A 13,984-nucleotide genomic window follows, 5' to 3' on the forward strand; every position below is an offset into this window, starting at 1 on the left:
GGCTGTAGAAAGAATTGCAGTGGTGGTATGCCATGTCAGGGGACAGGGTTGATTGCACAAGTAATAGACTGGTCAGAGACAGTGGCAGCGGGGTCCTAATTGGCCTAGTGCTCTGGCTTGATTCTGGCTATGGCTTTCACTCTTGACCTTGCTTCATTCTGGCCCATTTCCCCCGTGTACTTCTCCATTCTTCCCCAATTATTCTGTAATCCACCACATAACCTTTCAATACATTTCTTTTGACTCAGTCATGGTTGGATTCTCTTGCTTGCAATTAGGAAACATGACTGAAATGAACTATAACAGACCTAATGCTCTACTACTTGCTTAACTCTGTTGTATATTTTGTATTAATCTTCACTTACATTATCTACATAAAACCATGCAAAGTGGCTAAGAAGATGCCCATTTTACAGAGAAGAATTTTGAGATTCGGGTAAATAAATTGCCCAAGGTCAGAAACAAGGAACAGACAGAATGTGGATTTTAAAGGTGGTCTGCCTTGTACATGCCATGTTGTCCAGTGTTGTGCTGGGCACATAGAGGGCACTGATGCATGGATGGGGGAATAAGTGGAAGGATGGATGGATGAGTGGATGGGTGGGTGATGGATAGATGGGTGGGTGGATGGATAGAAGAATGGTTGGCCAAAACTCGGTTTGCAAAGGAAAATAAGCTTTCGTTTTTGTATTGTTTTAAACACACTTATGAGAAATATAAGGAGAAGTTGTATGTGATCACACGTGAAACCCCCAGATTACATTCTGGGATTATTTTTCTTATCATAGTTTAAAAGATGTTTGCTTTTCCCACTCAAAATGTAAAGACAGACATGCCTATTATAGGAGAGCTAGGCAGTAAGTCAACAAGCAAATATAATTGAATTCTGTGACATTCTTCCCCAACTTTAATTTGGAAATGTAGAACTCTCTGATGAATAATCACTAGGTAATGAATTAGTCAACCAAATGAGTAAAGGTGCTGGCACTTAAGCAGATAGAAGTCATGGAAGTGCGATGACAGTACCCAAACACATGGATCGTGTGGACAACTGGGGCAAGGGTGTTGGGTTTCTCACCTGACATTCTCATAGCGATGGATGTAGATCCGATGGAACTGGTGCTGCAGGTGCTCGTCTTCCACATTGGTCATGTCATTGATCATTTCCAGGACAACAAACCGGGGGAGCACAGAAAGAACCAGCCGCTCCTGGAGCAAATGAAGAGGAGCGGTCCTGTTAGGCTGACCAGCAAGTCTCAGATGGGAGGGTGGTGAAGTCATGGGGCTTTTGGGTGAACTTCTTTGGGAACTGCTAATTTCATACCATTCTATGAATATGACAAATATTTATTGAGCACTTATTAGTTGCCAGGCACTCTGCTGGGTGTTGGATATACAGTGGTGAACCAAATGGATGTGGTTCTGATTATGGTGGAGCTTACATTCGCATATGAAAGATACATTAAGTATATTACATACCCAAACATACCTACACACATATATAAAATGTGATGAGTGCTATGCAAAAACAGGTCATGATGAGAGAGTACAATGGTTGATGACAGTGATTCATATCAGGGATTAAAAATGACCTTACCAAGGAATTGATATTTAAAATTGAGACCTGAAAATTTGGAAGGAGTCTGTCTGTGTGGTGCAAGAAGAAGTGCAGGAATTAAAAATAGCAACTGCATATATCCTGAGGCAGGAAAGAGCAATGGTGTGGCTGGAGGGTGGTGATTGCAATGAGGTTGGAGGTGTAGATAGATCTTGCAGGTGAGCATAAGATGTTCGTATTTAATTCCAACTACGACTGAAAGCCACTAAATGGTACTAAGCAGCAGAGTACCATAAGCTAATTTATGTTTTAAAAGATCACTTTGACTGGGATTTGGAGAATGTGTTCTGGGAGGGCCCAAGGCTGGAGGCAGAGGGACCAGTTGGGGAAGCTCTTGCAGTGTTCAGGTAAGATAAGATTCATAGAACTGGCAAGCGAGATAGCAGGAGAGAAAGAGAAAGTGCCCACCATGATAGCTAGTTTTGAGTTTGGTTGCCTGGGAGAGTGAGCTATACTTATAGAAACAAAGAACATACAGAAGAAACCAGGCTTACAAGACACTAGCTCTTTATCAAAGATGAGAGGAAGTGAGATGCACGCAGCCTGAAAGTGGGTTCCTAACACCAGACGATAACACTTTCTATTGTGATCACCACTGTAGATAAAAGCAAAGTAATGGGTTAACTAGCAAGTCCTTGTGTTGTGGAAAGTAGGCAAGAGGCTGGCTTCTGACACATGGTTTATGATAGTGTCAAACTGAGTTTAAGACAGATGTGTTTTAATCATCATGGTTCCTCATATGTTTGTAGTGATTTATGGGTATTAAGCATTGTTCACCATTCATTCTTTCATGCGTTTATCTCAAAACCCTGACAGTCAGCTTGCAAAAATAATTATTTTCATATAATGGACAGACTAAGTGCAGGAGAGATTAAATTACTTGCACAACCTGAACAGTTATCAAGCGGCAGTTGCAGGGTGCAGTCCTTTCCCTCGTTACTCCTTGCTGAGATTCTTGGTGAGATAAGAAAAGCCCTGGATTGAGTCTGATGGAGTTTAGATTCTGACTTTATCATTGGCTATCCATGTGGCATTAGGTAAACTACCGCATCTTTCTGTGCCTTAGTTTCCTAACTTGGCAAATATTAATAGCACTAATATCATCTACTTCAAAGGGTTGCTGTGAGAATTCAATGCAATAAAACATGTTAGGGGCCTGGCATCAAATTCTTCTCCCTCCTCTCACCTCTACTTAACCCTGCCTCTGATGCAAAAGGCTTTATTAATGAAGCACCCATTGAATGACCTATGATGAAGCTCTTTCTTCTCTTGAGCACTGTCCCATCATAAGTCTAAGAGGCATGCTTTCTACAAATGCCCCTACATTATGTCCATTTTGTGTTGATTTGTGCTATTTGTCAACTTCCCAGGTACTCGTGGCCCTGTTCTCTCAATTGCTGCTGGATGGGAGTAGGAGCTAATCACAGCTTCGAGGGGCACTAGTGCTCCGTCAATGGCTGGGGATGTTTAATTAAGAGCCACTGCACATGCACTTGTAAGGGAGGCAATAGAGCTGAACTACACCAACCACACACACTCTGGGACCCCACGGTCAGTTTGTAAAAGTGTTTAATTGCAAATCATGCTTACACTAGTGTTGTATTAGGGTGATGTTTTAGTAACCAGAGTGAGAAAGATGGAAGAACTTATGTTAGGAAGAGAATGGCACAGAAGATAAAGAGGTGGTGATACAGCACATAAAATGATCCAAGTGTAGGGAAGAAATGGGAACTGAAGAGAGACACAAGAAAGGTATTCACTCCCAGGAGCTAGTTAAGAAGATGTTCCTCCCTGAAATTCAAGTCCATGGACATATTTATGAGGATATCTCATGGATTCTGTGCTCTGACCATTCATCAGAATGTTTTGAAGGTTCATAAACGTGAACTGCCCTTGCCCCACCCAGACCTACTGAGAAAAATGGTCTGAGAAAAATGGTCAAGCAGGTAGAGTTTTAAAAAACTCCTTAGGTTTTTTGGGATACTTGGGTAGGATTGAGAAATGCTGGCTTTTTTCAAGCACTACTAAGCACATTATTATATTCGACCTTTACTATAGTTCCATAAAACAAGATTTTTCAGAATAAAACAAAAACATGGTTATAGTAAACTGATCACCTAGCAACATGAGTACCTAGATGATAAGTAGCAAAGAATCGAAACCAAATTCTCCTGAGTCCCAAATAGCTCTAACAACTGGACTTTCTACAAAATGTATTCTAATCACCTCTTCTCTGATCCACATGGTTCTTTAATTTTGTAAAAAGTACTCCCTTAATTTATACTTATTTTTACTTTCATAAAAAGTACTGCCTTAATTTATACTTATTTTTACTTTTGTAAAAAGTACTGCCTTAATTTTTTAATAAATTAAGGCAGCAGGTGGGATATTCCTGTGATTAGAGCTAACAGTAGGCAATGAAGCCTCAGAGGAGGAAAGAACCATTGTTCATTAAGGAAGATGAGGGAGGAGTTTCTAAGGAGGGTTCCTGACAATATTTACTGAGAACATACTACATGCCAGCTCAGTTCTAGCTATGAAAGAGATGTAAAGAGCAAGACAGCCAAGATCCTAGAGGGAGATTTTGCAGACAGGGACTGACAGGTCCCCTAGATGGCATGGAAAGATATGCATTCTTACAGAGTTACCGTCCAGTTGGCTCTGAAGTAACCACTGTGCCTCAGGGACTAAGTTAACAGCTTCATACATAATTTCATGTAATATTCACTGTAACTCCGTGGCAGAGATATTCATCGTAGATTAACAAATGAGAAAATGAAGGCGCAGAGTAATGTCCCAAAGTTACACAGCAAGGAAGGGCCAGCATCTAGTCTGTCAGACCCCAGAGCCAGTTGGAAGCTTCCCCTTCACCTCATAAGAAAAAGCTGTTACTAAAAAAAATCCCTCAAAGCCCCATTTTTAGAAACTGAAAATGTAATTACTACTGAAATTAGAGGTGCACAATTATGTCTATAGTTAAACAAAACATACACGTGGTGTTCAATGATTACTTAATTGAATCCTTAATGCAAACAAAAATGAAACAGAATAGTACAGTTAAATCAATGAAAATATGTCAGATGATGCCTAAAATTATTGCTATCGTAAATTATGCAAACTAAAAGCATTTTTAAAATGAAAAATTAAGAAACTTTCCAACTGCAAAGATGACCCATAGTGGGTTTCCTTTTGTGGAACTAGCTGCTTTTCAGACACGTGAACTCTGCATCAGATCTTCTGATGTGAAGAAATGCCTAGGGAAGCAGTTATTAAATGCAATTCATCTGAAGTTAAATGTGTGGAACCAGGCCAAGTGGGGTTGCTCAGGCCTGTAATCCCAGCACTTTGGGAGGGTGAGCTGGGAAGGTCCCTTGAGCACAGGAGTTTGAGACTAGTCTGGGCAACATGTCAAGACCCCATCTCTACAAAAATATTTAAAAATTAGCCAGGCATGGTGACACATGCCTGTAGTCCCAGATACTTGGGAGGCTGAGGTAGGAGGATCATTTGAGTCAGGGAGGTCAAGACGACAGTGAGCTGTGTTTGTGCCACTACACTCCAGCCTGGGCAACAGAGGAAGACTCTGCCTGAAATAAAAAAAAATCTGTGGCACTAGATGGTTGTCTCTTTGAATGGGAAAGTGCAGCTTTGCTTGGCTAACCCTTGTTTTCTTCCCTGACCCCGACACACTCTAGGATCCTATAACATGACATAGTCTTGTCTATCTTTGCATTCTCTATTCTGAGCAGGAGATAATGGGCTATTTATTGTGTTAAACTGAGCACAGGTCACTACAACATGTGCTACTATTCTACTGTCCTTAAATGTCCTTTCTTCATTGTCATTTCCTGTGGTTTATACATGGACTCCTAGTCATCTTCAAATTTTAGGGTAAATCTCATTTCTATGGTGAAGGGGATTAGTCACTACTTCCAATAGCATGTCCTTTTGTTCAGATCTTTCTTACAGCATTTATTATGCCACATGGCACCTGTTTGCTTATATACCAGTTAGTAAACTCTGAGCTATTTGAATTCATCTTTTTGTATCTAGCACCCAGAATAATGTCTTGTGGTATGGTTTGGCTGTGTCCCCATCCAAATCTCATCTTGAATTATACTCTCATAATTCCCATGTCTTGTGGGAGAAACTTGGTGGGAAATAATTGAATTGTGGAGTGGTTTTCTCCTAACTGTTCTCATGGTAGTGAGTAAGTCTCACAAAATCTGATGGTTTGACAAGAGAAAATCCTTTCGCTCAACTCTCATTCTCTCTTTGCCTGCTGCCATCCATGTAAGACGTGACATGCTCCTCCTTGCTTTCTGCCATGATTGTGAGGCTTCCCCAGCCACATGGAACTGTAAGTCCAATTAAACCCTTTTACCTGTGTAAATTACCCAGTCTCGGATATGTCTTTATCAGTAGCATGAAAACAGACAAATACAGCAAATTGGTACCAGGAGTGGGGAGCTGCTGAAAAGATACTGGAAAATGTGGAAGCCACTTTGGAACTGGGTAACAGGCAGATGTTGTAACAGTTTACAGGGCTCAGAATGAGACAGAAAAATGTAGGAAAGTTTGGAACTCCCTAGAGACTTGAATGGCTTTGACCAAAATGCTGATAATGATATAAACAATAAAGTCCTGACTGAGATGGTCTCAGATAGAGATGAGAAACTTGTTGGGAACTAGAGCAATGGTGAGTCTTGTTATGTTTTAGCAAATAGACTGGTGGCATTTTGCTGCTGTCCTAGAGATTTGTGAAACTTTGAACTTGAGAGAGCTGATTTAGGATATCTGGCAGAAGAAATTTTTAAGCAGCAAAGCATGAAAGTAGTGATTTGGCATTTTGTTTTATAAGGGAAGCAGAGCATAAAAGTTTGGAAAATTTGCAGCCTGACAATGTGATAGAAAAGAAAAACAAATTTTCTGAAGATAAATTCAAGCTGGCTGCAGAAATTTGCATAAGTAACAAGGAGCTGAATGTTGATCCCCAAGACAATGGGGAAAATGTCTCTAGGGCATGTCAGAGGTTTTCATGGCAGCTCTTCCCATCACAGACCCAGAGGCCTAGAAGAAAATGGTTTAGTGGGTGAGGCCAGGGTCCCCATGCTGTGTGCAGCCTAGGGACTTGGTGCCCTGTGTCCTAGCACCTTCAGCTGTGGCTGAAAGGGACCAATGTAGACCTCAGGCCATGGTTTCAGAGGATGCAAGCCCCAAGTCTTGGCAGCTTCCACATGGTGTTGAGCCTGTGAGTACATAGAAGTCAAGAATTGGGGTTTGGGAACCTCTGCTTGGATTTCAGAAGATGTATGGAAGTGCCTGGATACGCAGGTAGAATTTTGCTACAGGGACGGGGCATTCATAGAGAACCTCTGCTAGGGCAGTGAAGAAGGGAAATGTGGGGTCAGAGCCCCCACACAGAGTCCCGACTGGTGTACCACCTAGTGGAGCTGTGAGAAGAGGCCCACTGTCCTCTGGACCTCAGAATGGTAGCTCTACCAACAGTATGCACCATTCACCTGGATGTCTTTGGGTTACGATATGTGAGAAAAGTGATGCTTAGTGAGCAACATGATCCTTTGGGAGTACCCAGGACATACCCCAAGGCCCACAAAAAATATGTGAATAAATCCGTTTATTCACAAATGATGCTTTACAAGCAAGTGAGTAGTAAAAACAGATGTTTTAAGACATTAAAACAGCCCAGTTTATAAATAATTGTAGATAATTAAATGAATAAGAAATAATGAATGCATCCCACTTTCTTGAGGTCTTTATGCAAAAGTTACCCTCTTGTGGAGATCTCACTTTATGCCCATATCTCAGTGGTTACACGCTCCTGGCCCTCTCATTTCATGTGCTCTGTATTAGTCTCTTCTCACACTGCTAATAAAGACATACCTGAGACTGAGTAACTAATAAAGGAAGGAGGTTTAATGGATACACAGTTCCACATGGCTGGGAGCCCTCATAATCATGGCAGGAGACAAAGGAAGAGCAAAAGCACATCTGCCATGGTGGCAGGCAAGAGAGGCCTGTGCAGGGGAACTCACATTTATAGAACCATCAGATCTCGTAAGACCTCTTCACTAACAGGAGAACAGTATGGGGGAATCTAGCCCTACGATTCAATTATCTTCACCTGACCCTGCCCTTGACACATAGGGATTATTACAATTCAAGATGAGATTTGGGTGGAGACACAGCCAAACCATATCATGCTCCTTTTGTGTTTTATTTATTTTTTCTTTCTTAGGACTCATCATTATTTAAGTTTCTATGTATTTTATTAACTTGTTTATTGTCTGTTCCACTTAGATATAAGCTTTATGATGATATGTCTTTTGTCTCTTTTGTTCAGTACAATAACCCCAGCACCTAGAATAAACCCTAGTTTATAATAGGACCTCCATATATATTTGTTTTAGGATTTCTGTAATTATGAACTTGATTTAATCGATCCTTGCCTTTTCAGTCCACTGTTCTACAAGTAATAATTGTCAAGTGAGAGAGTACATAATATCAGTTGAAAATTAAACCCTTATTATATTACTGGTTTTGAAAATATTGAACTATATTAAAGTATATATTGACATGTATTAATATGCTCTCTAATTGCATAGATTTATGGAAGATTTGAAACTGTCTTATGGAAGCCTTTGGAATTGTCTACCTTTGATTTAGTAATTACAATGTTGATCTTTTGTCAACAGAAATGTTCATAATGGTTTTCTTGGTTACAGGGAAAATGGGTGAGTATAGATACACAATTTATACATTCCTCATTTAATCTTCTCTTTATTAAGAATTTATCTTAGTGTGAAATTTAACAGAAAACAAAGTAGCTATAAACCTATGACTTATAAATCCTGTAACTATTTCTAGTGCCAAGCACAGAAATAGATAGAAAACAGTGGTGAACAGATAAAGCAAGACATGATGGCTGCATGGTCTGGTGGGAGAGTTGAGATAGTAATCAAATATGCATAGAAATAATTATACAACTACATCTGTAACAAGTTCCATGAAAAAGACACAAATGGTTCATCGAGAGTCCAAAGTGAAAGGATTAACTTAGATGAGCAGTTAATTGAACGGCATGTGTGCAAGCATGTACAAATGTGTTTATGTGTGTGCTAATGGTTGTGAAATACCATTTTAAGAGAAGAGAGCAGTTTGTGCAAAGTCCTGATTGAAGAGGGCACAGCATGTTTGAGAAACCAAAAGAAGGATCACGGCTAACATCCAGCCAAGTAGAGTGAAGTGGAGTGGATGATAGGAAGGAGACATGCTAGGCCTTGCTGGGTATTTTTTGTATTTTTTTTGTATTTTTTGAGTAGAGACGGGGTTTCACCATGTTGACCAGGATGGTCTCGATCTCTTGACCTCGTGATCCACCCGCCTCGGCCTCCCAAAGTGCTGGGATTATAGGCGTGAGCCACTGCGCCCGGCCTTGCTGGGTATTTATCTCGAGTTACCAGAAGCAACTAAAGTGTTTTGCTTGGAGATGAGAGAAATGATCACATTTCAATTTTTTTCAACATCATTTCAACTGAAATACAGAAAAGATTAGATTCAATGAAATGGTTAATATAGAGAGAAGGAAGAATGAAAGGAATTAAATGGTTAATGTAATTGTCCAGGCAAGAGATGAAGGTACCTTAGACCAAATTCATGGCAATGGAGATGGAGAAATGTGGGCACATGGGAGGGAGACTTGTAGGAATTAGGACCGTGAAAGAGGGAAAGAGGTGTATCAGGAGGACTCCTGGGTTTCTGGACTTGTAAAGGTTGGTGCCTTGGATCTAACTGAATAGACTTCCTATAGAGCAGGTATTAATATTTACTTTGGACTGGGGAAGAAAAATGACTCAGGTATGTACTGCTTAACTTCTTTACTTCTGTCCATGCAGACATCATTAATTGATCTGAACACTGGCTCTTGCTCAGCATCCAAAAACGGCACTGACAGGCATCACTAATTGAATGGAATTCACAAAGAAAATGAAATCTATTTATTAGTCATCCTTGGGCTATCATTACAAAGCAAATCCAGGTCCTTGCTTGACCTTATGATTTCAGGTTGTCTTACTTTAGGTAGCACAGAACAGGAGGGTTTCCACAGCCACCTAGGCACAGGCGGGAATGACACAACCAGAAAAAGAGCTTGGACGTGGTCAGAATGGGAGTGGACAGGACAACTACCTTGTCTTGCAATGAAAACAGAACGTGACAGGCCAGTGCCAGAAGATACAGCAACAATACTAAAGTAGATTGAATACAAACAGTAAATTCAAGCAGGGGGAAGGGGAGATTCTAACAGTGAACAAATCTGGGATGGGGCAGGAGTATATGAATGTGAAACGGGAAAGCTGTGGTGATATGATCATATGCCAGTGTCTTCTTGGAGTATACAAATCTGTATTCTCATAGGCAGGCCAGTCCCATCGATTGCCTGACTTAGTTTTGGTTTTAACATCACTCTTAGTCTCTATTAAACCACTTACCAAATTTAAACCCTGCTGTTCTTCGGAGAAATTCCAAACCCCTTGTAATACCTACTGACCACTGTTTCAGATTCCAGTCACTCCTTCCCTTCCTTCTCATTCTTGGCAAAAAGCACAAAGAAGGCCTTTTACTTCCTTAACAATCTCCAATCACTTTCTCTCTTTCTTTTTTGAGTCGGAGTCTCACGACTCACTCTGTCACCCAGGCTGGAGTACAGTGGTGTGATCTTGGTTCACTGCAACCTCTGCCTCCCAGGTTCAAGCCATTCTCCTGCCTCAGCCTCCCAAGTAGCTGGGATTACAGGTGCCTGCCACCACACCTAACTCATTTTTTGTGTTTTTAGTAGAGACACGGTTTCATCATGTTGGCCAGGCTAGTCTTGGACTTCTGACCTCAAGTGATCTACCCTCTTCAGTTTCCCAAAGTGCTGGAATTATAGGTGTGAACCACTGTCCAATCACTTTCTTAACTGGAGTCTTCATACATCTCTCCCTAGTTTTTTACAGCTCCCAATCATCCTTCAGAGTTCTGCTTTAAAGTCAATGTTCTTTCCTTTGAGAGGTCTCTGTACCATTGCCCTGCAACACAGAACCTTTTTATCCTTTGACTTCTCTTCTTGTAATGCTCATCACACATGGTTAGTTGTCTGGGTCCCCTAATAAGACTATAGGTGCTTTGAAGACAGTGATTCTGTCTGCTTTGTTCACTTAGGATCATTGGCAATTTCTTCAGTGCTTGGGAGTAGCAGGTTCTAAGTAAATATTTCTCGAGCAAACTTGTGAACACATAGAAGGCAGGGGCTGTATCCAGCTTATGGCTGCATTTTCTGCAGTGGCCAGTAATGTACCTGGTAGAGAACATTGAGGAAATATTTTCTAGAATCACTTAAGCCCAGGAGTTCAAGGCTGCAGTGAGCTATGATCATGCTACCACACTCCTGCCTGGGCAACAGAGTGAGACTCTGTCTCTCAAAATAAAACAAAATTATTAAATAGAGTCTTTTTAATAATTAATAAGGTGGCAACACTCATTAGATCCTAAAGTATTATATTATCAATGCTTTCATGGGAGACCTTGAAAATAAAATTTTACTGGCAAAATTCTCAAGCACCCAGGCTTGCCAGCCTCCAGCCAGTTGTGCTACTGGCAACCATCCCAGCTCTTCCCTTTGTAAAGCATTTTCTGCAAGACATAGGAGTTTGCCTGGAGTCTGCTTATAAAAGCCCATTTTTAACACTGTTGTTTCCCTCACATTTGTTCACTGCCTGAGAAACATCATTTAAATTCCCTGAAAACACACTCTGAAATAAAATAGGAAAGTTAGTTCTTTAATACATTCCCAACTCCAACTGGGGTGCAATATAGCCTTTTCTGGCTTTAGGGATCAGAAGTACCAGCTTCTCTCCTGGAGCCAGACTGTGGCCCTGGGTGGCCTTTGTGCTCACATTCTGCACATCTTTTTTTTCCCTGAATCTTTCCATTTGCATGAAAAGAGACCCCGGGTTGATTCAAAGTCCATTAGCAGCTCCTGTCTGGATTCCCCTCTCATCTCAAATAACAAACCCTATTCATGTCATCAAAATGGTTTCACAGGCATCAAATGCTACAGTACACCCCGAGGGCAAGTCAAGGTGAAAACAGTGAGGGATTCAGAGTGTTTATTTTATGCAAATGCTTATAGTGGTGAAGAAAAATGTAGTAGGGCAGCCCTGTGAATCAGACAGCACTTCTGAGTTTACACATAGCAGTAGTGTTTCTGAAAGCTTCAGGGAGAGCTCTCCACTTTCAGGCTCTCACAGACAGAGAGACTTCTTGTTAACCTCTTTCTCTCCACTGCAGGCAAAGCAGCATTAACTGGAGTCAAGGTCCAGGCACTGGGGAGAGACTTGTTTTGGAGCTATAGACAGTATCGTATTGTTGTCTATCACACATTATGTAGCACACCAAGTGCTTCCTATCCATTGTCTAATTGAAACCTCGCATTAATTACAAGAGGGAATATGATGCTATTTTTATTTCATTTTACATGTGAAGATACTGAAAATCAAAGAGTTTAAGTAAATCGGGCAACCCAGAGTCATGCATTTGGCAAGTGCACAGTGAAGACCTAAGCCCATGGTTTTTTTTTTCCTTTCTTTTTTTTTTTTCCTGAAACTTGGATCAGAGTTCACCCATTTAATCATTTATTTACTAAGTCCAGGAGTAGATGGCTTACTGCTTGGCATGAAGAATCAACAGAAAGCAAAAACAGACATAGTGCTCACTTTTGCAGAACCATTGTTCTGAAAGCAACAAACCAACCCTGTAGTGGCGTTTAAGGGGAGTTTGTGGCCGCCTTAGCAAAATGGCCAATGAAGAAAGTTTCAAGGAGGTGACGTTTAACTGGTACCTGAAGGACAGAAGGAGCTAGACCTGTGGAAAGCTAGGGAAAGGTGTTTAAGACATAGGGGAACAGCTAATACTGAGGCTATGGTATGCTGCCTTTTATTAAATTAAATCATTTATATATTCAACACATTTTTATTGACTTCATGGGGAGTTTAGTCCCCAGGATGGCGGAAAAGGGAGAAAGATGATAATCATGGTATCAGAGAGGTCCAGCAGTAGTTTGATGACTATTACAACAGTAAGTCAGGAGCAGGCCCATGCTAGGTATGTGGTCAGGCAACTCAGTTACTTAGGCTGTTTTATCAGCAGCAGATGAGATCCTGGGCAAGCTATTAGAGCTGAGAACAAAAGGAGGAAAAGCTGGGCTTCTACATGGGTTAACATCCACACTCAGAGCAAGACAGAGACCAGTGTCAGAAAGATCTATGGAGACTAAAAGCTAGGTGCTTAGTCTCAGAAATAAGACATATGCTTATCACTAAAATAAAGGCTTTCCACCCCAATGTCTTAGCCCATGAGGTTACTCAGATGGGTCATACATTCCTTTGATGATGCTGGATCTGGACCTGGGATGCCTTCTCTAACTGGTCTGCTGAAGTGACACCACCTCCACGAAGCTCCCCGAAGTCCTCCTATGCCATGTAGACCTGCCTCCTTCTGCCTCACTGAAACCTGCATCAACCTTTAAGTCATGACCTGTACCGCCTTAGTGTAGTAGAAGCTCTATTGACTGACCTCCTTTTAATCAACTCTCTGGCCTAATTGATTTACTGGACTAACCCACTCTCTTCAATCACTTTCTTACACATGTTGGTGGGTCAGGCCACTACAGGGTGAAAGGTTCCCAGATGGTAAAAAGATTTATAAATACCTACAGCTTCTATTCTGTCTGTAGCCCCATGCTGACCAGAAAGCACTGAGCTTGTCCCCAGACCCAGCTATGTTAGTTTCATCTGTTAGTGTACTTACATGATTTAATTAAATATTAAGTAAATATACTAAATAGGAAAAAAGAGATGCCCTTTGTATGAAAATGAACTCAAAGACTTTTGGGAAGACTTGGTAATGTTGAGCAGCTAAAACAATGATACCAAATTAGATGCAGGCAAGATAGCTGTAAACATTTATGAAAAAAATCATAAAAATCAAGAAGTCACTCTGATAATTTTGAGAGTACTTTTGAATTCTCAGTACATTTTAAGGAACTAGAAATATTAACTAATGCGAGTTGGCTATTGTCTCTGTAAGAAACAAGAGATAGACACTAAAAAAAATGCTTTCCACAGTAATTGAACGAAGTTACATTTCCACCAACAATATATAAGTGATAATATATAATTCCCTTTTCTGCACAGCCTCACCAGCATCTGTTATGTTTTTACTTTTTAATAATATCTTACACTACTGGTATAAGATAGTGTCTCATTGTGGTTTTGCATTGCATTTCTCTGGTGATTAGTGATGGTG

The 13,984-nt window shown here is 40.7% G+C and overlaps 1 protein-coding gene across 2 annotated transcripts in view; it reads right to left on the reverse strand.

Annotated features, from left to right (window-relative positions):
- ADCY8 (adenylate cyclase 8) overlaps positions 1 to 13,984 on the reverse strand; it is a 250,218-nt gene that overhangs the window by 162,106 nt on the left and 74,128 nt on the right. For both annotated transcript variants that reach the window (XM_021666890.2, XM_021666891.2), the window contains exon 3: positions 1,079 to 1,209. In XM_021666890.2, coding sequence (XP_021522565.1) covers positions 1,079 to 1,209 — 131 coding nt within the window. The remainder of the gene's footprint in view (positions 1 to 1,078; positions 1,210 to 13,984) is intronic.

The sequence above is a fragment of the Aotus nancymaae genome, unplaced genomic scaffold (genome assembly GCF_030222135.1).
Source record: "Aotus nancymaae isolate 86718 unplaced genomic scaffold, 86718_ANA_hifiasm-v0.15.2.pri h1tg000036l, whole genome shotgun sequence".
Taxonomy (NCBI): domain Eukaryota; kingdom Metazoa; phylum Chordata; class Mammalia; order Primates; family Aotidae; genus Aotus; species Aotus nancymaae.